This window comes from Salminus brasiliensis, chromosome 18 (assembly GCF_030463535.1).
Source record: "Salminus brasiliensis chromosome 18, fSalBra1.hap2, whole genome shotgun sequence".
NCBI lineage: Eukaryota > Metazoa > Chordata > Actinopteri > Characiformes > Bryconidae > Salminus > Salminus brasiliensis.
Genome location: NC_132895.1, coordinates 32,281,075 through 32,305,163, shown reverse-complemented (window position 1 = coordinate 32,305,163; position 24,089 = coordinate 32,281,075). Strand labels below are relative to the sequence as shown.

At 49.1% G+C, this 24,089-nt stretch overlaps 2 protein-coding genes across 3 annotated transcripts in view; one reads left to right on the top strand and one right to left on the bottom strand.

Moving 5' to 3' along the window:
* Nucleotides 1–170: 170 nt before the first annotated feature.
* nup188 (nucleoporin 188) lies at nucleotides 171–20,261 on the top strand. Of its 2 annotated transcripts, none has more exons than XM_072662058.1 (43): nucleotides 171–215; nucleotides 2,194–2,248; nucleotides 2,829–2,902; nucleotides 2,987–3,071; nucleotides 3,745–3,870; nucleotides 4,010–4,102; nucleotides 4,770–4,889; nucleotides 4,990–5,201; nucleotides 5,375–5,489; nucleotides 6,352–6,552; nucleotides 7,231–7,320; nucleotides 7,457–7,522; nucleotides 7,636–7,755; nucleotides 7,857–7,983; nucleotides 8,114–8,269; nucleotides 8,404–8,530; nucleotides 8,866–8,953; nucleotides 9,046–9,122; nucleotides 9,379–9,493; nucleotides 9,612–9,732; nucleotides 10,171–10,237; nucleotides 10,563–10,688; nucleotides 10,798–10,931; nucleotides 11,442–11,548; nucleotides 11,689–11,895; nucleotides 12,082–12,251; nucleotides 12,451–12,520; nucleotides 13,166–13,233; nucleotides 14,004–14,199; nucleotides 14,577–14,654; nucleotides 14,795–14,880; nucleotides 14,975–15,120; nucleotides 15,327–15,499; nucleotides 15,612–15,812; nucleotides 15,970–16,062; nucleotides 16,194–16,346; nucleotides 17,122–17,259; nucleotides 17,382–17,456; nucleotides 17,557–17,766; nucleotides 18,130–18,261; nucleotides 18,350–18,402; nucleotides 18,509–18,638; nucleotides 18,967–20,261. In XM_072662058.1, the coding sequence occupies exons 1-43, from the start codon at nucleotides 175–177 to the stop codon at nucleotides 19,147–19,149; spliced, it is 5,205 nt and encodes a 1,734-aa protein (XP_072518159.1). In that variant the 5' UTR covers nucleotides 171–174; the 3' UTR covers nucleotides 19,150–20,261. The 2 variants fall into 2 exon arrangements, with proteins under 2 accessions (XP_072518159.1, XP_072518158.1); XM_072662057.1 differs by having other exon boundaries at nucleotides 10,795–10,931.
* Nucleotides 20,262–21,890: 1,629 nt separating this feature from the next.
* LOC140538799 (uncharacterized) overlaps nucleotides 21,891–24,089 on the bottom strand; it is an 8,198-nt gene continuing 5,999 nt past the window's right edge. The window contains exons 7-10 of the mRNA XM_072661311.1: nucleotides 23,801–23,939; nucleotides 23,640–23,686; nucleotides 22,757–22,802; nucleotides 21,891–22,457 (exon numbers count right to left, since the gene is read on the bottom strand). Coding sequence (XP_072517412.1) covers nucleotides 22,315–22,457; nucleotides 22,757–22,802; nucleotides 23,640–23,686; nucleotides 23,801–23,939 — 375 coding nt within the window. The 3' untranslated portion in view covers nucleotides 21,891–22,314. The remainder of the gene's footprint in view (nucleotides 22,458–22,756; nucleotides 22,803–23,639; nucleotides 23,687–23,800; nucleotides 23,940–24,089) is intronic.

The window sequence follows — 24,089 nt, the reverse complement described above, 5'->3', positions numbered from 1 at the left end:
TTGTTTTTTTTTTTTTTTTCAAATAAATATTTGCTCACATTTTTAAAACGTCTAAACATAATTTGCTTTGTGCCAATCGACGTTTTATCTGTTTTAATAGTGTTGTTTTTAAAAAAGCGCACGAAATTGAGCGCTTAATGTCACGTGAGCCAATGCCGCGCTCCCATTGGTCAGATGGCGGCGGCGAAGATGGCGGAGTCGGAGATGTGTGTGAGGTAAATGAAAGAAACATCAGCTTTTAGTGCGAAAACCTTCATCACGCTCAGCACGTCGCCTCCACGGTTCCAGTGATGGACTCCCACACACTTTATCTACAGCCAGCCGTCGTGCTGGAAGTGCTCCGTTTGTCCTTTTCGCGCTGTTTTCCAGTTGCACGTCGGACGCGGTGCGAGCGAGCGTGTTGCTATGAAACCGCGCTTGATTAGCATCGTGCTAACGGCGGTGTTTCCACCTCCGAAACAAAACAGAGCGCGAATTCAGTGCATTTATGAGGCAGAAGCAGTCGTGTGGGGCTTAACGGAGCTAATCCACCTGCACAGACCCCCTCATAAAGCCCTTCTGCTAGTTTGTCTTGCTGAGTTTAGCTCGCGGGAGCGCTATGGGCAGCTAGCAGCACTGGTGGCTAGCCTGCTAGCTAGCTAACTTCACTAGATAACTTCGTGTTTGCGGGATTCTGACGATCGAAAGCCACAAACACACGTTTTTTACAGCGTGGATCAACGTTTATAACCTCTAAAACGTTTAACACACCACGTCCAGTCCCGGCTTTCGTTCTGAAGGGAGGATTGGGAAGTGTGAAGGTCTCTAAAACACGTGCATGGCCATGTCTGCTAGTGGAGACAGAGGATGATCAGATTTAATAAATAAGGAAATGAGAATGAGGCATAAATAGTCTTAAAGAGACTGTCTAAATGACATAGAAATGTTCAGAAGACCTGTGTGAGGCTTACCTGATGTTTTGGGGAGTCAATAAACTGCCTAAGCCTTGTTGTAAACATGATTATTATTATTATTATTATTATTATTATTATCATCATCATTTCTTCATAATTGATAGCAGAGCTGTCTACTGACTGAACCCTGGCAACCGTTAATCCTCACACTCCCTATATATCGGTATCATTTATTACACTGTACTTAAGTTGTATATTATCATAGTTCCTACATAGTCTGTAGCTGTATACATCTAATATACACACATCCAGCCCTTCCATTATAATTGAACCTGTAACATAGTCCATCATGTTGATAGTACCGTCTATTCCACCAGTATATCATGTTTACAATGCCTCTATAATATATTCACATGCATGTTTGTCCACATCTCTGCCTGTACTGTGTGTTTATATGTACTAATATATCTAATCTAAGGAACCTATTGACCTTTTAACACAGTCTGGGCAACAGAGCTGGGCAATATGGCGATACTTTATATTTACGGATCGTGATGGACAGCAGGCTTTTGGTGCTTAATAAACGCCGATCGGCCGCAGTTTCATTAATAACAGTGTAATTAGACGTGTAATTATGTTTAATAAGCGGTTAATTAGATGAAGAGCAGGAGATGTTGAGAATATGGGTAGTGGTGTGGCTCAGCGGTTAGAGCGCCGGGATATCGATAACAGGGTTGTGGGTTCAATTCCCAGGCTCGGCAAGCTGCCACTGTTGGGCCCTTGAGCAAGGCCCTTTAAATTCTGCTCTGGGAGTGTGTGTACTCACTGCCCCTAGTACTAGTGTGTGTGTGTGTGTGTGTGTGTGTGTGTGTGTGTGTGTGTGTGTGTGTGTGTGTTCACTACCACAGATGGGTTAAACGCTGTACAAAGTGCAGTGACAAATACATGCACCTCTACCCTTACTGATGTGTTTAGTCTGTGCTTACTTGTATCGTGTGTCGAGAAAAATGTTTAATGTGTTTAAATATCGTGATATTTAATATTTGAATATAGTATTTGTACCGTATCGCCCAGCCCTAGTCTGAACTCCTTGAAGACTAAACTATGCAGACGTTGGTGAAGGTGATCAGAGTACGAGTACAGTCTCTACCACAGACGACTGAATGACTCCTGCTGTTTGACGCCTGTATGGAAATATGTCCGAAGTAACAGTGTTATCATTTAAAGGACTTAAATGTGTCAGCAGCGTCACTGAGAATAGCTCAAAGTTTCGCTCACTCACTGTTTTTTTGGTTTGTAGGAGCAGCCGGGAGCTGTGGACCATCTTATTGGGGAGATCAGCCTTGCGGGAACCGGTAAGTTGACTTCCGTCAATGCAGACGCTGATCAGCTATAACATTTAAAACCACTGACACAATGTTAACGGCATATCCTAGACAGCAAGCGAACGGTCAGTTCTTGAAGGCGATGTGTTGGAAGCAAGCGTGAGAATCCGAGACACTTTGACAAGAACCAAACTGGGATGTTCTAGACAATGACTGGAGGGTCAGAACATCTCCAAAATGTCAGAGAGAAAGTCTTGTGGGGTGATCCTGGGATGCGGTGGTCAGTACCTACCAAAAGTGCACTGAAGAAGGACAGCTGATGAACTAGCGACAGGGTCATGGTCTCCTAAGGCTCATTGATGCTAAAGGAGGTCCTGCCTACCTCACAGCTTTTAGGAGATACCACTGGACACCTTCAGAGGTCTTGTGAAGTTCATGTCCCATGTCAGATGTGTTGGCACAGCACAAGCAGAATCTACTGAATATTACTAATGTTCTGGCTGATCGGGGTGTGTGTGTGTGTGTGTGTGTGCGCGCGCATGTGAGCAGTCCTAACTGCGTGTTGTTAATAAACGTCCGTCTCATTCGTCTCTGCTCTGTCCAATGGTAGGCCCAGATAGAAGCAGAACTGGAGAGGAATGGAGAGCGGCTGCTTCAGGGCCTGTCCTACTACAAGCCGCCAAGGTAAGCAAACGCAGAACACACTCGCACAGGCCTGGTAGGTTTAGTTGTCTGTGTTTCTAAAATCTTTACTTTTTCTGTCTGCAGTTCTTCATCAGCAGACAAGCTGAAGGCAAATAAAGATGTGGCTCAAACTCTCAAAGACTTCGCACTCCGCATCAGCAAATTACTGGTAAGTAGAGCGCCTCCTCGTCCTCTGTAGTGATGCCTGGTACTGTAACACTTTAAAGCTGCTGGGAACCTGAAACTGAGTTTTATGTCCAATGAAGCTAATCTGGCTCCTCCGGACCCCCAGTGTAAAGGCACAAAGCACGTCCTATGAAGATCTTCCCAAAGTCTAATAAACGTCTGCTGGATTTCACCAGTACGGCTCTCCTCTCCGAGCTAAAACTAAACCTGGCGAGCCTCACATACCCTGCCGTCACTTCTGCGCCGCAGAATTTAGCGACTGGGTGCCAGGATGGACGGGAGGTCCCGACGCAGTACTGTAGCCAGGGTGATCCACGTTAGAATGGGAGGGACGACGAGGCAGAGAGAGTGTATTTTGCTGAGTATTTTATTAGATCTGTGCTTTGGTTTCTTTACCGAACACCCAAGTTTAGTTTTATAAAAAAAAATCTGTGTCTCAGATTGTGCTCCCAGGGTCTTTAAAGGGCTCCCTCAGTCCATACAGCATGGAAACTGGTTAAAATGACATATGTGTATATAATAATTTGGTAGTGAACAGTTGCAAAATGGTCATGTGGACATTAATTATGGCAGGTTTTGGAACTTTAAATACAAGGAAAGATGTAGGATATGTGCCCTTTATTATAAGTGTTTGTGTGTGTGTGTGTTTGCCCCAGGGTCTAGATGAACAGCAGAGTGTGCAGATCCTGCAGTGTTACCTGCAGGAGGACTACAGAGGGACTCGCAACACGCTAAAGACGGTGCTGCAGGACGAGAGACAGAGCCAGTCCTTACTGCTGAAGGTCTGTCTGTCTGCTGCCTTCTCTATCTCCTCCTTTCGCTGTATCTCTCCTGCGGGTGTGTAAAGGGGCAGCGGTGTGTCGCGATGCTGTACGATGCAAATGAAATTATGAGCTTGCTGCATCTGCTTTTGCTTTTCAGATAGCGGATTATTACTATGAGGAGAGGGTGTGTCTTCTGCGCTGTGTTCTCCTCCTTCTCACCTACTTCCAGGATGAGAGGCACCCCTACAGGGTAAGGCTGGACCGGTCACTTTTCTCTCCAAGTGAAGTGTGAGGACCGAAACTGACAGCCCTCGATCACTGGCCACTTTTGGCTTTACTGAGTCACAGCCCATATATAGATACAAGCCCCCCTCCTGTTGTCCCATTGGCTCTCTGATTCTCCAGTGGATGGTGGTGAGGGTTAGCTTTAGCTTTAGCTCTCCGGGTTGCTCAGACTCGAACATGCTAGCCTTGTGATTGGTCAGGGGTATGATAACGTAAATCTGACCCACTTTTAGGGCCGTCCGTTCCACATGGAGAGGAGAGCAGTACTGGTGAAATCTGGGAACATCTTGATTACGCATACTTTGCATGGTTACACTGGGAGGAGCCAGATTAGATAGAAAAGAATAGAAGAAGGACTCAGATTTAGGTTCCCAGGGGCTTTAAGCTGTTAGCCGTTAGCATGTTGGCAACATTCCACGCTTAGCAAAGCTGAATGGGATGATGATGGGATGAGCTGCTGGGCAGTACTGGGTGGTGCTCCAAACGCCGTGGTTAAACAAAAGACTCGGAACTGGATCGTGATTAAAATCCCAATACCCAAACCTTTAAAATATGCCTGGATCGGCCCGGGACGTCCCTGTTTAGTGTGAACTGTGTGTTGATGGGCTGTTTGAATGTTTGTGGTTGTGTAGGCGGAGTATGCTGCCTGCGTGGGGAAATTGGAGAAGGACCTGGTGTCGAACTACCAGCAGCAGTTTGAAGCTCTGTTCAATGCTGAAGCGCCAACATGGGAAACCCACGGGAACCTGATGGTGAGGCTGGTTCAGCGTCTTCCTTCCTTCACCTCTTCCTCTTCCTCTCTCTTGAAACTTGTCCTTGTTGTCTAAATCCCCTCTCCCTCCTTTTCTGCAGACGGAGAGGCAGGTGTCCCGCTGGTTTACTCAGTGCCTGAGGGAGCAGGCCTTACTGCTGGAGGTTCTGTTCCTGTACTACGCCTACTTCGAGATGCCTCCTGCTGACCTGTTGACCTTTACTCGGATGTTTAAGGAGCAGGGCTTCGGGCAGCGGCAGACCAACAGGCACCTTGTGGACAAGAGCATGGACGCACTAGTGGACCGAATAGGGTTAGAACTCTCTCACACACACACACACATGCTGTGTGATTAATTTAACAGGGCCGTGTAGAATACAGCTCTGGACCCACAGACCTGTATCTGACCCACAGACAAGCTGCGGTTGATTGTAAATGCTGTAGTGGTAGTGACACACGTGCACTGACTCTTCAACGTGTCTGTAGATATTTCAGCTGCTTGATTCTGATCGAGGGGATGGATATCGACTTCCTGCATAAATGTGCCCTCGAGGACCGAACAGAACAGCACCAGCTCTACAGCACGCATGACATCAACAAGGTAATACAGGATATCATGTCTGACAAGTTGCCATACGTCTTTTAAATGTTACGGAAGCTTGTGTTAGCGTTTACTGGGAGGGTGAAGACCAACACAGCGCAGCCAGCAACCCCCTTCTATTTCCGAACTGCCGCCGATGCTACGTCACTGGACAGCCAACGTACTCTGCTGTGTTCCCGGCTCTGATGCATCAGCCAGCAGAGGCCGGTGCCGGTCACGGAGAGAGCAGGTCCAAACATGCTCTCTTTGGGGGGCCTTGTCTACCAGTGGCCAGCAGCATGACCGGGATTTGAAGCAGGGACTCAGCCTCTGGTCGTAGTGACCGTGCCTTATTCCGCCTGACCAGTCTGGGCAATTCTGTAGCATTTTTACCTTAAAATATCACCTTCAGAACCATGTTGATGCTCTACTGACTGTAATAGGAAGAAGAGCACCTCTGTAATTCCCATTTCCACAGGAACTCTTCAAAGGAATTTTGGTGGAGCTCCAGGAGAACCTCTTTCCAGAACTGTCTCTGTCCATATTAGTGTAAACCCCTGTAGTATCACTCCACCGCCTCAGTCCACATGCTTCTCTAACTTTTCAGTGACGGTTCTGTATCTCCCAGCTTGTCAACAAATCAGTGTCCTCCTTTAGGGCTGGCCCAAAGCCTGAAATACACTTCCTGACTGTAGGGGGAGCCCTGGAGTAAGAAATACCAATTCTCTCACAGTGCTGCTTTAATATGCGGATCATTCAAGTACATGTCGTCGTATTTCTGAACGCTGGGAGCGCTGGAAACGCTTCCTCTACAGCAGAAGATGCTGGTCAGTCTCAGCGTCAAGGTAATCATCTAATGAACTTGCTTCTTTCCGGTCTGTAGGAGATGGATCAGATGCTGCTGACATTTGGCGATATCCCTCATCACGGTCCAGTTCTGCTGGCCTGGGTTCTGCTCAGGCACACGCTCCAGCCGTTGGAGGCCGCTCCTGTCATCAGACGGCTCGGGCACCTGACGTTTCAGCTGGGAGTGTTCCAACATCTCACAGACATGCTGAAAGCCCTCGGCAACACGGGCAACAACGTAAGAAAGGACGTCCTGCTCCAGAGGAGCTTGACTATAAGATTTGAGCTGCAACAAACGACAGTCAAATAATCTTAACGAATAACGTAGGGACCATTTTCTGTCAGTTAATCTATGGATTATTTTGTTGATTAATCTAAACGATACATTTTTTTATTTTACAAAACTGAACAAAGGTTTACCTATTAAGAGCAAAACTCTCAGAACAGTGGTGTTCATACCCCGTAACAAGTGTGGACTCTAGTGTGTTCCCTACACAAAGACCCGTGCTTACAATAATAGCTGAACAGAGTCATCAGATATTTATATCCAAGCCTGAAGTACGCTCTCACACACACACACACACACACATTCTCACTCTGGCTCCGTCAGTCAACGCAAAAGCCCAGATTCTGGCCTTAACCTTTTCTCTTGGTCACGAATTCAGTGGAAACTCGAAGGTAGCAGGCAGCTGTTGCAGATTTGTAATAATCGGCGGCTCCTGAACTGTTCCTAGTTAGCGCGAGGAACCCAGATGACCAACAAATCGACTATTAAATTGGTTGCCGACTCATTTGGTCGTCCTTTTTAGTCGACACTGACCACCCCAACATTGCTATCAAATTACCCATATACTACCCTCATTCCTCTCCTCCTCTCTCTCTCTCTCTCTCTCTCTCTCTCTCTCTCTCTCCCCAGTGCACTGCTAGTACTGCGCGGATGTGCATCTACGGTCTCCTCTCGTTTGTGGTCACCTCATTCGAGGAGGACACTCTAGGCAGCCAGCAGGTACAGCACACATCTCCTCAGCCCCTTCCACCTCCCATCAGCTTCAGACCTGTTGTTATTCGGGAGGTCTGCTCTCTAAAACCTTCCTCTTCCTCTCCTCCTCCTGCCCCCTATATCTCCCCCTTAACTACTCCAGCACCTGATCAACGCTGCCTGCGAGGTCCTCGCAGCCCCGAGTCTGGCTGAGCTGTTCTGGGAGTCGGTGAGTGACAGAAACGCACACAGCGAACAAAGCCGATTCCGTGTCCTGGAGGTCTGACTTTTGACCCTGTGTCTGTCTGTCTGTCTGTCTCTCTGTCTCTCTGTGACCTGCAGAAGCCTAATGTGGGTCTGGAGATGATCCTGGACTCTGCGGTGGGGGTGTTTCCTCACAAGACTGGACCTTTGCTGCAGTTACTCACAGCCCTGCTGTCAGACAAATCTACTGCTAAAAGGGTACAGGCCCATGCAGACGCTTCTGCAGTACACCCCTCACTTTTATACACGTGCGTGTCGTGGTTACGTATGGGGTTGAAGACGTCCTCCTTTCTCCTCAGGTGTACATGTTCTTGGACAAAATGTCCTTCTACACAGAGGTGTACAAACACAAGCCCAACGACGTGCTGTCCAGGGAGGACGAAACGCTGTGGAGGAGACAGACGCCCAAACTCCTCTATCCACTGGGTGAGTGGATTATCAATCAGTCCAGTTACACCCCTGAGTTTAGGATTATTTATTAAAATTGTTACCATGTTTCTGACTCTCTCTCTCTCTCTCTCTCTCTCTCTCGCTCGCTCTCTCTCTCTCTGTGCAGGTGCTGGTCAGACCAACCTGCGGATGCCCCAGGGCTGTTATGGGCAGGTGTGTGTCGGGGAGCAGGGTTATGTGGTGCGCTGGGATTACTCCTACAGCTCCTGGACCCTCTTCACCTGTGAGATAGAGATGCTGCTACACGTGGTCTCCACTGCAGGTACACACACACACACACACACCTCGTAGCATGCTTACAGTCCAATGCCCTCACACACAGACATGATTACGCTCATAATGCCCATAGGTACAAGGCATGGATTCACCTGAGCTTTGGTTGTGTGTGTGTTTTAGACGTACTCGTCCACTGTGAGAGAGTGAAGCCGATATTGGACCTGGTCCATAAAATCATCAGCACTGACTGGACGGTTTCTGACTGCTTGCTGCCGCTGACATCGCGAATCTACATGCTGCTACAGAGGTAGGAGCGCATGCCTGGTTGCTTGAAATATTACTGTAGGGAAGGGAAGTGGTGCGAAGACCTACTGTGGCGTTAATGTGCTGTGTGTGTGTGTGTGTGTGTGTGTGTTAGCATTGCTGCTATGCTGGTGGCTTGCTTTGCCCAGCATCACTACTGTGGCGTTGATGAGGTCCTAGGTCCCTCACATCTCAACACTAGTAAATAGGGGCTCTACAGCTTAAGTAGCTGAGGGCAAGGCCTAAGTCCTTTGCCCTAGAGGTGGTTCTATACAGCCAAAGCCGGACTCGCCAGATTGTTCTTGTTTCCTCGTTGATTTATTTATTGTCGTGTATCAGATTGACGTCCGTCATAAACCCACCGGTGGACGTGATCGCTTCCTGTGTCAACTGTCTCATCGTACTCGCCACACGTCAACCCGCAAAGGTAAGGACTGAAGAGTCTCCGTAGAATCCAGAGTCCAGGCGCTAATCAGCACTGCACTGATCTCGCCTCCAACTCTTCTGCTGTTTGTGTAGGTGTGGTCCAGCCTGCAGCACACCGGCTTCCTGCCCTTCGCATCCATCCCCCTGACCACCATGGCGCAGACCATTAGGTAACGTAATCTCTGCAGATATGTTTAGTAAAGAGGCACAGCACACATCTAGCACACATCTAGCACACATCTAGCAGACATCTAGCAGACATGCTTTACAGTCTGATGGGGTGCAGAGCTCTCGGTATGTTTCGGATGTTAGCCAGATGTTAACCACGCTAGCTGACGGTAGCTGTATGGTAATTACTGTAGCCGGTCTCTGTGCTGAACATCAGATTATTGGTTTGTCTGATGGTCTTGTGGATGTTTCCGACAGCGCTGAGGGAATGAAGGCAGGGAACTACGGCAACCTGCTGGTGCTGATTGAGCAGCCTAGAGGAGAGTACGCCGTTACCATCGCCTTCCTGAGACTGGTCACAACACTCGTAAAGGTAACACACTCGCATGGGCATGCAAACACATGTATCTATCTATCTATTTATTAATTAATTAATTAATTAATTAAAGTCACATGTTTTTCTATATATATGTGTGTGTGTGTGTGTGTAGGGTCAGGTGGGCAGTACCCAGAGCAAAGGGCTTATTCCCTGTGTCCTCCTGGTGTTGAAGGAGATGCTGCCCACGTACCACAAGTGGCGCTACAACACACACGGAGTCCGGGAGAAGATTGGTGAGACACCCAAACACTTCCATTCCAGTCATTTTGGAGATACACTATGTGGCCAAATGTTTATGGACACCCCTCCTAGTGAATGCTTTATTCAGCTACTTTAAGTTGTGCATACTGTCCATGTAGAGAAGCACTGTTAATAGATAACTAGGTGCCCCACCTAGTAGCTTTGGGATGAGCTGAGGATGAGGCTGGGTGGTGATCATCCGTCCAACATCCATGCTCTTGTCATGGAAAGCCTTCTTCCCTGGACATTAGAGACAGTTACTTCAACATAAAGCAGGATCAGCTCTTTTAATACTCTTGATTTTGGGAAGAATTGATGCATGAGCAGGTGTCCCAATACTTTTGTCCACATAGTGTATAGGGGTTTTGTGTGGCAGAGATGAATCTTGAATCCAGTTTGATTTAAATGATCGTTCTCCCTTTTCTTCTCAGGTTGTCTGATTTTGGAGCTGGTCCATGCAATTCTCAATCTGAGCCCTGAGGGGGAGTCGGAGGGCAGGTATGGAAACCCGTCGTTATGGCCGGCCCGTAGACGGCTGCAACAAATCACACGTGAAGAATAGATATAGATGCAGTCTAGGGCGACTAAGGATCACCACTCCTAAACCCGAGGTCACATAGGGTCCTCACGTTCTGCAGTGGAGACTGTAGAGTCCCTATAAGTCCCCTATAAACCGGCATGTCCCCATTTAGGCGTAACACCTTCGTAATGATCTTGATCCAATTCAGTTTAATACCTGAAGTTATGAAATGAATCCACTATGTCCTGTTGACGTTTGTCGGGGAGTGCGGTCCTTGTTAACGTGCGATTTCTGACCCTGCAGTGCCCCCAGTCTGCAGTCTCTGTGTATCTACAGCCTGGCCAACACTGAGGCAGGCCAGGCCGTGGTCAATATCATGGGTGTTGGAGTGGACACCATTAACGTGGTCCTGGCTGCTCAGCCCAGCAGGTAAGAGAGTGTGTGTGTGTGTGTGTGTGTGTGTGTGTGTGTGTGTGTGTGGTATTCAGGCTTACGTGGTTTTTGTTGTTCACCTCTGCATCTCTCTGTATTTCAGCAGTGGTAGCTGTGAAGGTCCGGGGCAGGTCTTGATCCAGACGGTGAAACTGGCCTTTTCAGTCACCAACAACGTGATCAGACTCAAACCACAGTCGGACACGGTTTCACCCCTGGAGCAAGCTCTCACGCAGCACGGTGAGAAAGCAAACACACACACACACACACACACACCTGTTGACTTGCAAATAACTGTAGTGTGTGTAGGAACAGTGTCCCTATTTTAACAGTGGTGGGCCTGAAAGTCCAAATATTTCTGGACACCCTTTATAATAAATGCATTCAGCTGCTTGAAGCATGGGCAAATGCACGCGCACACACACGGCTTGTCTAGTCCCTGTAGAGAAGTATTGCCAATAGATTAGGACTCTCTGGAGTAGATAACCATGACGTGGGCTAGAGGGGGCACTGAGCTGTGGAGCAGTGGCACTGTGTTCTCTGGAATGATGGAGGGTGCTCCATCCGTTACTTTTGGATGGGATGGGATGGGATGAGGTGGGGTGGTGATCATCATACATCATCCAACATCATGACCTCACTAATGCTCTCGTCACTTAATCCAGATTTCAGAAGAAACGGTGGATGAGCGGGTGTCCCAATACTTTTGTCCATATAACGTATTTTTGTGTGTACTTCATTTAATTGCAGGTGGCCATGGCAACAATCTGATTGCGGTTTTGGCTAAATACATTTACCACAAGCATGACCCGGCCCTGCCGAGACTCGCGGTCCAGCTGCTCAAGAGACTTGCTTCGGTAATAGTCAACAACCATGACTGACCACAGTGTTGCCAGCTAAGCTATCACTGGTGTGCTGATACTCTGGTTTCTGAATTTGTGTGTGTGTGTGTGTGTGTGTGTGTGTGTGTGTGTGTGTGTGTGTGTGTGTGTTGCAGGTGGCTCCCATGTCCGTGTATGCATGTCTAGGCAGCGACGCGGCAGCAATAAGGGACGCGTTCCTCACGCGGCTGCAGAGCAAGACCGTGGACCTACGCATCAAAGTCACCATCCTAGAGTTCCTCACCGTTGCCGTGGAAACGCAGCCTGGACTCATCGAGCTCTTCCTCAATCTCGAGACCAAAGATGGCAGTGAGGGGGCAAAGGTACTACACTTTTCACCTCTGAACGTGACCAAGGACCTCCTGCTCGCTGGACTAACATGCCGAGCGACCAATCACAGCCCGCTGTCTGGACGCAGTGGCGGTTGTTAATTGGTCGCCTGTATTTGGACATTAATGCTGCCAAATTCCAAACCTTCATATATTAAATGTGCGCTGTGATGGGTGTAGGAGTTCTCTCTGGGTGAGTGGAGCTGCCTGGCTGTAGTTCTGGAGCTGCTGGACTGTGAGCTGCAGGGGCAGTACTGGTGCCCCCCTCTGCTGCAGAGAGCCGCCCTGGCCTTCCTGCACGCCCTGTGGCAGGACCGCAGAGACAGCGCGCTGTCTGTCCTCCGCACCAAGTGAGTGGGACACACACACACACACACACGTTGGGTCACTGGTTCGATCCTCTGCATCTTTAGGTGTGTATGGTATGGGCTCACTGCCCATAGTCGTGAACGTGTGTATGGGCGCTCACATTGCCATGCATGCATTAAATGTGGAAGCTGAATTTCCTGGCAGTAAAGTCTCATCATCTCTCTCTCTCTCTATATTCAGGGAGAAGTTCTGGGACAACCTGACCACGCCTCTGTTCGGGACCCTGCCTTCACCGTCTGAGACCACAGAGGTGGGTCCAAAAATTGACCTGGATGTAAAATACACTAAATACGCACACCTGTGATCACCTCACTGTTTAAAATCAGCAGCATATTCCAAATAGAGCCTTCTGAGGTAAACAGCAGGTGTCCTGCTTAGCTCCCAGAGATCCCACTGAGTGCTGGAGGAAGGGCTATCGCATGCCCCTGTGCTTCCTGCGGCGTCTCCTTTAGAGTAAGAGTCCCTTCAGAAAGAGGGAAATCTATGCCTTTCTGTCAATGCACTGGCTCACTTGGGGGCAGCTGTGGCCTAAGGGTCAGAGAAGTGAGCTTGGGACCGGAGGGTCACTGGTTCGATCCCCTGTACCTTCCCCTCCCTCCCTCCCTCATTCACTCGCAGCTAAGGTGCCCTTGGGCAGGGCTAAATTTCATGGCACAGCAGTTCATTGGCAGTAAGGGTTGATCTTGGTCTCTAGCTAATCCTTAACCTAACTTTATTTATTAATAAATGGCCTGCTGTATTTTATATGTTTTTGTTTGCCGTTTTCTAAAAAAAGTAATAAGGTCATACCCAAAACCCCCTTCCTCTGGTAGAATCGCAGTACCGCACAGCCGCTCGAGGCCTATTGCTTTAATAAACGTGTGCTAAATGAGCGCTCTCGGCTTTGTCTGTCCAGCCGTGTGTTTTGGAGTCCTGTGCCTTCGTGATGAAGATCATCGGCCTTGAGATCTACTATGTTGTCAGGTAAGATCTCACTACGTCACGCAGTACTGTCTCACACTTCCTGCCGTTCAGATTCTAGCCGCTTTCAGATAACCTCACGCATGCACAGACATTCACGGTGCAGTGACTGTGTTTAACGATCTCACACACACACACACACATCAGATCGTAAAGGGGAAAAAAAAAAAAAAAAGACCCAGGTTTCTGTGCAGTGACTGGAACTAGCCACTTTAATTACAGTTCAAACCTATTTTAGCTATATGGACAAAAGTATTGGGACACCTGCTTAGTCCTTGTTTCTTCTGATCGTCTTCTGCTTTAGTTGGAGTAACTATCTCGACTGTCCAGGGAAGAAGACTTTCTACTAGTTTTTGAAGGATCACTGCTGTGAGGATTTGATTTTATTCAGCACCAACAGCAACTAGAGCATTAGTTAGGTCAGGGCATTGGGTGATCCCAGATTCCCCAACTCCTCGTAAAAATATGTGGTGAAGTGCCATCATCATTTATTCCAGAGAGAACACTTCCTCCACTGCTCCACAGCTCAATGCTCCCTCTCTAGCCCATGCCTGGCATTAGGCAGCACGGTGCCTCCAGACAGAGTCCTATTCTATTGGCAGTGTTTCTCTACAGGGACTAGACAAGCTGTATGTGTGCACCTTTGCACATGTGGTCAGCAATGGCAGCTTCAGCAACCTAGATACCTGAATGCATTTATTAGAAGGGGGATGTGTGTGTTGTTATAGTGTTGTTGAATTGTGTGTGTGTGTGTGTGTGTGTGTGTGTTACAGTGGTCAGCTGGAGGCCTCTCTAAAGGCAGCGCTGCAGCGGTTGAGCTCCCAGCGGCGGTATGAGTTCTGGTCCCAGTATGTGAAGGAGCTGGTTTGTGCTGCCTGTGTGGGAGAGGACGGGGGAGTGAGGTCACTGCCCGAGTCTCAGATGCTCATCTCAGCCTGGAGGACCCTGCTCATACTCTCCACCAGTCACGTGAGGACATTCAAATTTATATGCTTACGCTACATGTCCAAATACTTGTGGACACCATTTCTTAAAAATTCACTGATTGCTGACACAGATGTGCAAATGCAAACATACAGCTTAGTCTAGTCCCTGTAGTACTTCCGTACTACTGTCGATAGAATCTAGTAGAAAGCCTCATTCTTCTCTGGACAGTAGAGGCAGGATCAGCTCTTTTTAATACCCTGCAGGTGTCCCAATACTTTTGTCCATTTAGTTCATGTTATACTAATGTGAGTATATTGCATACTAGCGGTTGATGGAGAGGTACTGTGTACATCTGCATTGATCTAAACTGTGTGTGTGTGTGTGCGTGTGTGTGTGTGTGTGTGTGTGTGTGCGCGCAGTCTGATGTAATGCAGCTGAAGGAAGACTCTATTCGACTGAAGCTCTTTATGGATGTTCTGGAGGGGACCAAAGCAGCAGTAAGTCTGCCTTAAGACCTTAGGAGTGTGTGATGTGTAGAACGGCACTCACTCACTCTCTCTAATGGACGGCGTGTGTGTGTGTGTGTGTGTGTGTGTGTGTGTGTGTGTGTGTGTGTCTCTCTCTCTTTGTCTCATAGTTGCTCATGCCCCAGTCTGTAGCTTGTCTGCGTCTGGGCTCCATGATGGCCACTCTGCTGCTGATCCTCCTCAAGCAGTGGAAGAGGTGGGTGGTGTTTTTCTTATTACGCTGGAGGTTCAAGCTTGTCTTGATGGTTAACTATCAACCCCCCCACCCTCTCTCTCTCTCTCTTCCTCAGTGTGCTGGTGTCGTCCCCTGCTCTGTTGCCTCCCCTCTCTCGGATGCTGGAGAGCGTCCTGCAGGCCGACCAGCAGCTGATGGAGAGGACCAAAGCAAAGCTCTTCTCTGCCCTTATATCCGCTCTGCACATTCAGGGCCTCAACGGTGAGTCTCGTGTGTGTGTGTGTGTGTGTGTGTTACGTGGTTATCGGTCAGTAATCGGTCCTGGTTTTGGGGCGTTGTTCTGTATTTAGCTTAAACCACCATCATGGCCAGGTCCAGGGAGCTCTCTGAGGCCTTCAGAGAGAAGGCTGTAGATGCAGAGGAGTCTGGAAAAGGGGTTGAAGAAGATCTCAATTCAATGTCATCAGGTGGAGAGATTACCCAGCTGCCCCAGCTGCTGCTGTGTGTATGCGAGACGGTCCAGGACGAAGCCCTGGCTTTGATTGACAGCACGCGGCACATGTCCCAGAGAGGCGACGCCCAGGAAGACAGCATGGAGACAGACTCGCCACGCAACGTGCAGAAAGACCAGCGAGACTCGGTCAGTGGGTTTGAAGGGTTTGTGTAAAAGCCCATTTTGACCGTTTCTGAGATTCTGGGCCGACACCGTGGCGCCTGATGTAGTAACCTGCCTCCCTTCCTCCGCCTCTCAGGTGTGCGTTTTGGCTCTGCACCTCTCCAAAGAGCTGTGTCGGGCTGATGAGGACGGCGAGCAGTGGCTGCAGGTGATGAGGAAGCTCCCGGTCCTGCCCTCAGTTCTGAGCGCGCTAGAACTCAGCCTGCGCTCCAAGCAGAACCTGTACTTCACCGAGGCAGCGCTGCACCTGCTGCTCACACTAGCAAGGACACCACAGGTACCCTACCCTTTCTCCATCACCCTTTCTCCATCTACTGACTGCGTCGTCTGGGTCTGAGCACCACTTGCACCAGATGCACACATGCATCTCCACACATGCAAATGTGCCAAATCAGCAAAGTGACTCTGCTTGTGTTGCCCTCCGGGGTCTGTAGGGGGCAGCAGCGGTAGCAGGTGCTGGAGTGATTCAGAGCATCTGCCTCCCTCTCCTTAGTGTGTATGAAGGTCCAGCGAACGGAGCCACGCAGGTATGGAGTGTGTTCCTCTGTCTCCTTTAAAAAAAAAATGGACTTTTAGGACGTTCTTGGAGTTGACTGCTATACTGATCTGCTGGTGGTCTCACTCCTGTCCCCCCCCCCCCCCCCCCCCACCCCTTCAGGCATTTGCCCGTAAGCCCCTAGATGCCCCCTGCTGGCCAGGTGTGTATCGTCTGTGTCTGTCTCTAATGGAGAGCCTGCTCAAGACGCTGCGCTACAACTTCATCAACGAGGCTCTGGACTTTGTAGGAGTTCACCAGGAGCGCATTCTGCAGGTAGGATCTCCCTGGCTAGCAGGTCTGTCCCACTGTCTGAATGTCCACTATATTAAATATCATTATCACTGTCGAGCAAAAACCTTGTACCTCCACCTGCATTTCTATTGGTCCATTCGGCATCGTTCAACTTCTCACACGATGTAAAGACCAACTGCCGGACGTTCCCAGCACTCAGTATGAGCAGTATCACCTGGATATGGATTGAATTTGGATGTGTCCAGAAACTTTTGCTACCTCTCCTGCCCTCCCCCTCCCTTCCTTCTGCTCCTCTACTCCTCGAGCCAATCGCAGTTCGCACATGAACGGCATGTACGGAGGTCTGTTTAAAGGGGTTAGTCGTCGTCCCGGGTAGCATACTCTCGTGCGTCCTCCGCTGGAAGCTGCTCCGGTGGGAATTTTAAGGCCCCTCTGGCGTTTAGACCGCCAACAAGATGCCATCCCTCAGTCAGTTTCCGCGTCACGCAGGAGAGGAGGGTCGGTAGCAGGGGAAAGCAGGGTTTTAGGGTTTCTGGCCGCACCGTGTGTCAGTGATGCGAAGCAGTGGAAGCTTTTTGAGTAGCAGCACCCCCTATTGGACAGACTCTGTAAATGTGGGTACTGTGAGTACCAGGTGAGGTGAGGTGAGGTCTGTAAAGTGGTCATGCTGCCATGTCTCCATGTAGTCTGCTGTAAATCTATCTAACAGGTCCTCTCGCTGGTGTGTGTGCGCTGGCTGGCTCCACTGTGTGTTAATGTGTGTGTGTGTGTGTGTGTGTGTGTGTGTGGTCTCCAGTGTCTGAGTGCAGTACGGACGGTGCAGTCTTTAGCCTGCCTGGACGAAGCGGACCACACGGTGGGCTTCCTGCTGCAGCTCTCCAGCTTCTGCAAAGAGTGGCAGTTCCACCTCCCACAGTTACTGAGAGATGTGCAGGTACCCTCACGCAGATGTCCGTTTACTTTTTGCCTGTAGAGAAGAAGTACTGCCAATAGAATAGGACTCTCTCTCTGATGAAGCTGTTGACTCATATATGCTTAAAATTTCTTATTCCGCAGGTGAATCTGTGTTACCTGTGCCAGACGTGTACATACCTCCTCCACAGCAAGAAAATGCTCCATCATTACCTCCAGGTAACACACACACACACACACACACGCGAGTGTACGGTTCATTAACGGTACATGAGGGTTCTTCTTCTTCTGTTCTCTAAGCATTTCTTTTTCCTCTCAGGCAAAGAACGGAGACGCTCTACCTCAGGGCTCTCGTCCTCAGCGGGTTCTGCAGCCCACCTCCAAAGAGCAGCCGCTGAGTGGAGAGAGAGACGAGGCGGAGTCGAAAGCTTTGCAGGCGGTGCAGTGCAGCCTCCTGAAGATTCTAAGCAAAACCCTGGCGACCTTACAGCACTTTACCCCCGACTGCTGCCAGATACTGCTGGACCAGGTACAGAGCAGACCATATTTTGAATTGTTTATTTAACTGAAGGTCGTTCTTGGTCACCGGTGGCTGCATCAGTCCAGTCCAGTCATCATGGTGGCGTGAAAGTAACTGGTGAAATCCACCTCCCACTAATAGAAAACCTGCTACCACAGACAGCTGCACCGCATGTTCTCCAGTGATCTGTGGTGTAACACTGACACCGGAGCTTTCGGTCCAGGCCGTCCGGGCAGTTAGACACTCTATCCGGGCCAAATTGGCCAGTTTAGTTCTGCGAAGTTGCCGAAGATTCAGTGACGTGAAATCACGGCTGCATTCTGACGACCTCTGCATTCTCTCTGTGTGTGTGTGTGTGTGTGTTTCACCAAGTCGATGGACCTTGCGGAGTACAGGACCCTGTTTGTGTTGAGCTTCACCACCCCTGCCTTTGACTCGGACGTCGCGCCGTCGTTTGGAACCCTGCTGGCCACCATCAACGTGGCGCTGAGCATGCTGGGAGAGGTAGTGTTGTAGTCTGCAGTCCGTGTTCGTGTCCTCTCTGCTGTTCGTGTGAGGATTTATCTAGATTCCCTTCGTTTCTCCTCCTCAGATTGAAAAGAAGAAGGAGCCCGCAGTCTCCTCTGAGGAAACGCAAGCGCTGAAGTGAGCGAGAGCGAGAAGCTTTGCCCTTTTTCTTTTTTTTTTTTTTTTAGAAGACTTCCACCAGTAGGATTTAACCCTTGCTTCTTCTGTTTCTGGTCTTGGTCAGGTCCCTGCTGATGTTCTCGATGGAGAACTGTTTCTATGTGCTGATCTCGCAGGCCATGCGCTGTCTGAAGGATCCAGCTGTTCTGCCTCGTGACAAGCAGAGAGTCAAGCAGGAGCTCAGCTCTGAACTGGTGAGTGTCTTGAATTCCTCTCGTATTCCTCTTCGGGGTTCCTCCTCGCTCTTTCCTGTTCAGGAAGACATTGTCCATAATTCGCCCCATGTCCAATCTCAGTACCTCAGTATTTCCAGCTGTTTTGCTGGACTTTCAATGGCTAGGAAACCACTGAGTCCCTGCTTTTCTGTAACTGGATCCTCTTACTGACTAATTCATGAACCTTCTTATGAAGACTTCCTTTAAATTCTTCAACAGTACTAAAAGACAACTCCACTCCCACTGTGGCTTTAGGGCTGACATGATGTGCAGCTGACCTTCCGACCTTGTTGTTTTCCCTCTCCAGAGCACGCTGCTGACGACCCTGTTCCGTTTTTTCCGCCGCGGATCTCCCTCCTCCCCGGCCAGCGGCCTGCTGCCTTCCCCTCAGACCAAGCCCCCCACCACCCCAGGATCTAAGGTCACACAGGAGGGCCAGGAACCCTTCATCCAACTGGTGCAGGCCTTCGTACGGCACGTCCAGCGCTAGAGGGACGCGTGCCTTCTAAGACTTGCTGGCTGCTGCCACCTCCTGGATTTAAAGGGCCCTGGAATCCTAACGAAGAGTCACTTTCTGAATCTTCTGATTTGATTCAGGTTCTGAACGAAGCACACGTTCACTGTGATGGTGGTGTTTCCTACGTGGAGCCAACGGGAGCATTTTCCTTTCTTTTCAGTTTAACGAGGGACCGCTCGCGCTTGTTTTTTCCTTGTGGTGCCAAAGCGTAGCTTACCAAGTCCGCCTCATGGTCTGTCCCACGGCAAGTATTTATTTATATAAAAAATAAATGAAAAAAATAAGAAAAAATGCATGTAGGTATGAAGAGAGGAATGTAACTAATTAGATTAAGGGGGTGCAGGGGTAAGTAAGGACGATGGCCTTGCAGTATTTGTGCTGTGTGCTGAGTTTGCCTTTTTGGTAGGTACTGCAGGAACTCACTGACAAAGCTGGTAAAGCCACAAGCAGGACTCCTCTGAGGTGCCAATAGTCAATTACGTACAACAGCATTTCTGATACCTCACCTTTTACACTCTCCGAGCTGCCGTGGGGCGCAACAGGCTAAAAGCCCCGATCAGATGATGCTGCCCTGCCTGTAGCTTTAAGGCTTGAGCCTCAAATTATTGAAGGCGTTTCCCAGCTGTGTCCACAGGCCTAGTTCTATAGGCTGGTTTCTGTGAGGTCCAGTGCAGTGGATTGGTGCTGGTTCAAGCTCGTGTTGCTACCAAAGGTAAACTCAGTCTGAGAATCGGCAGCAGCAGCGGCGGCGTTTCTCTCCTCTACCTGAAAAACTCTGCTCTTCTTTTCTGTCTTTTTTTTTTTTTTGTTGCTAAAATATTCTTGTAAAATATGAGTCTTCGGGGAAATCCCCATGTAGTGACATCACTATGGTGTTTTGCTCGTTGGTGTGTGTATAGTATTGTATGTGCAGCACTTCTAAACGGTGCTGCTGTGTTTCTTGCTTTCTCGCTCCTTCCTGCTTTTTATATTCGAAACTGGCCGTTGGGTTGGAATGCCGATATTTCTACCAGCTGAAACAAAATATGTATTTTTCTCACTGTAGTTTGTTTATATAATAAAAATAATAAAGGGTTTATAGATTGGATTCTCTCAGGTTATTTCTTGATGTTCATTTTCAGCATAAACAACTGAAACTGGAAAAAAAAGAAAATCATTTTGATGTGGTTGCTATGGTGTTGGAGGTATCTCTTGTTCCTGCTTAATCTAAACGCATCACAGTTGAGGAAAGCCTTCAACTACCGAACAGCGTGGCCCTGGGTGGTCTGCGGCACTGTCCTGATGATCAGAGGACTGCTGGTCTAAATCCGAGGCCAATTATGCTCTTAGGCATGCAGCAGCCAACAGCTAGTAGCTAGCAGCTTGACTGGGATTCGAACCTGCAGTCCTCTGATCATGGTGAGGGTGCCTTAGCCCACTGGACCACCCAGGGGCCTCTGTTAATTGCTATTTTTTTATTTAAGTACTATCCACCACCAGTACTCCTCACTTTAAATAATAAATACTAAAAAAAAAGAATATAAGGGGGGACCCTGGGTGGTCCAGTAGGCTAAGGTGCTGCTCACCATGGTCAGAGGGTTGCTGGTTCAAACCCCAGTCAAGTGCTGAGGCTGTCTGCCCAGCCCCCAACTGTGTTGAAGCTGGCACTAGGAGGTGCCACCCAAGTGTCTTGGTTTTTCAAAAGTTTCTTTTAAGTGTGTTAGTGTCTAAAACACCTGGCAGAGGGGTCCCATCTACCCACCTAACAGGCCACCCTGACTAGGATTTGAACCAGCAACCCTTTGATCATCATTATGACCATGCCTTAGCCCACTGGACCACCCAGGATCCCCATAAGCACAAGCTTTTTTTTTTAGCATTTATTCTTCGGTCCGGTGACTTCGAAGAATAAATGCTAAAAAAAAAGCTTGAGAAAGGGGGGACCCAAGTTGGGCCAGTGGGCTAAGGCACTGCTCACCATGATCAGAGGGTTGCTGGTTCAAGTCCCAGTAAAGAGCCAGGTTCCTACAAGCACAGTTGACTGAGACTGCCCAGTCCCCCTTCCCCCAACTGTGTAAAAGTGTGAAAGTTTTAAAGTTTTTTTTTTATATATAAGTGTGTTAGTGTCTAAAAGGGAGGGGCAGAGGGGGCTCATCTACTCACCTTGCAGCATGAGCAGGATTTGAACCAACAACCCTTTGATCATCATTATGACCATGCCTTAGCCCACTGGACCACCCAGGATCCCCATAAGAACAAGCTTTTTTTTTTTAGCATTTATTGTTTGAAGTCACCGGCCCGAAGAATAAATACTCAAAAAAAAAAGTGGAGAAACAAGGGACCCTCGGTGGTCCAGTGGGCTAAGGCACTGTTCACCATGATAAGAGGGTTGCTGGTTCAAACCCCAGTCAAGCTAGTACCTGTTGGTTCCCTAAAAGCACAGTCACGGCCTACCCCTTTTTCACTGTGTCCCTTTTATCTGCCAGCTAGTGTGTTGAAGCTGGCTAGGTGGCGCTAGACCAGTGTGAGAGGTATGATAGCACATGTGCTTCCTTTTAAGTGTGGTAGTTAGCTACTGTGTGCTAACAGCATGACTGGGATATGAACCAGCAACCCTTTGATAACGGTGACAGAGCCTTAACTGGACTCCGCTGGACCACCCAGGGCCCCCATTAGCTCCTTTTTTTTTTGGAAGTATTTATTGTTTGAAGGCAGAATGAAGGACTGGACCCCGATTCAACGCTAAAGGTGTGTTTTTAATGCCGTACCACTCTTGTGCAGTCTCCCGATACTGCAGCTGTCACACAGATGTGCTTTTTCAACAAGTATAAAACATTAAGCATTAAGCGCAAACAGGCAGTGAGCAGAGGCAGCGTTCAGAAACCCTTCAAATAAAAAGTCCTTAAATACAAAACTAAGACGAGTCCAAATTTACAGGCGGGAATAAGATTCTGCCCCAAGAATTATCCGCTTAAAAAAAACAAACGTCACCGTCAAAGTGCAAACGCGGTTCAGGTCTCCACCACAGGACGAGAGACTACCTCCAAAGGAAATAATACAAATAAAAAAAAAGTAAAATCGCGAGATGGGGGCGCTACTACCCCGGCTTCAGCAGGTAACACCCCTCTTCCACTGCTTTAACGAGTACCGGCCTAACAGCTAACAGCTGCAGGGGGAGGAGGCCTCACTGCGCCGCTCCTCGCTGGATTCGGAGCTCCTGGCAGAGCTTGGCTGTGGAGTGGACGCGCGTCTGGGTGGGTGTCCCGCTGGCTGGTCGGTCACTGGGGATTCAGGGGGATTTCCTATGAGGGGAAACAGAGAGGCGTCAGTGAGAGAAAAGCCGGCGGTCAGATTCCTCCATGCGGGTCTACGGAGGGTCCAGGGTGCGAGAGCTTCGGTACAGACACACGTGACGGCAGCTTCTCTCTCTTAGCTCAGTGAACTGGGTCAGGAACTGGTTTCATGCAGGAACACACACACACACACACACACACACATCTCAGACCAATAACAAAGACATAAAAGGATATTACACATGCTGTGATCTTCAGTGTCATGCAATAAACACACACACACACACACACCCCTCACTAAAACTAACCTTCCATCTGTAGGCCTTTTAGCCCAAAAACGGTGAGGTAATTAGACTGTGACAGAGAGGTTATACAGGATACACAGAGAGAGAGAGAGAGAGAGAGAGAGAGAGAGAGAGAGAGAGAGAGAGAGAGACTGATTACAATGGTCAACATTAAAGCTGCTAGCACAGGTTAGACTGATTGATCATTTCTACAGAATGAGTTTACTGTTCTAACGAAGCTAATCTGGATCCTCACTAGTTTATATATTAGCCAGGATCCAAAAGATCTCTCTGATCTGATACAACTGAACGCAGAAGTCAGTCTGGAGACCCCGACACTCACACTACCCCTCGCTCGGTCTAAATGTACAGAGGGCGCCTTATGAAGATCGTCCAAAAATCCAAAGTCTCGGAGCGGGCGGTGCCCAATCCCAATCCCAAGGCTAACATGGCTACAGCTACAGCTTGAGACGCAACCCGGGGGACACATGCATACGTGTCTGTGAGCTTCCTGGGCCGCTAAAACCTAAAGCTGTACCCGTAAAGTCTAGAAAAGTCACGCCTGCTAAAATGAAACAGTTCTCAGTAGCTTATCGGTTACGGGTCCAGATTTGAAGAGGACAGAGTTTTGGCCCGGACCTGGACTGCAGCCCACCTGCTCTAAAAGCCCCCCCACAGACATGGGGGGACATGCAGGGCACTGTAGGCTTGTGTTGTATGAGAGGACCTGCGTCCAGTCAGCACCACTGTGAAACACTGGTGGACTCCCCCTTCCTATTTCCCGAACATATCAGGAACTAAAGCCTAAAACCTGGAGCTCCGGGGTGATCAGCTCATGGTCAGCTGCACTGGGTGCGCTGTTCTCTGTGAAGGACAGTACGGGACCAGTGTGGGGTCAGTAGCTCACCTCCAGGTTTCCTCGGGCCTTCTTCAGAACTCCGTGAGTCAGAGAGACTGCAGGACAAGACGACAAGCAGAAACACTGTAACGTACTGAACTGCAGGAGCTGGGAATGGCTGATATGTGTGTGTGTGTGTGTGTGTGTGTGTGTGTGTGTGTGTGTCTTACGCTGGTCGATGATGATCCTCTCCATGCCCTCTTTAAGCTGACTGGTGGAGCGCAAGCGTTTGACAGCACCCGTCAGCATCTTCTCCTGCTGAGCCAACCTGCTCCTCAGCCGCGAGATCTCACTCCTCAACAACTCATCCTGAGAGAGAGAGAGGGGGCGAGAGAGAGACAGAGAAAGAGAGAGAGTCAGAGACAGAGAGGGAGAGAGAGAGACAGAGAGAGTCAGAGACAGAGAGGGAGACAGAGAGGGGAGAGAGAGAGAGAGTCAGAGACAGAGAGGGAGAGAGAA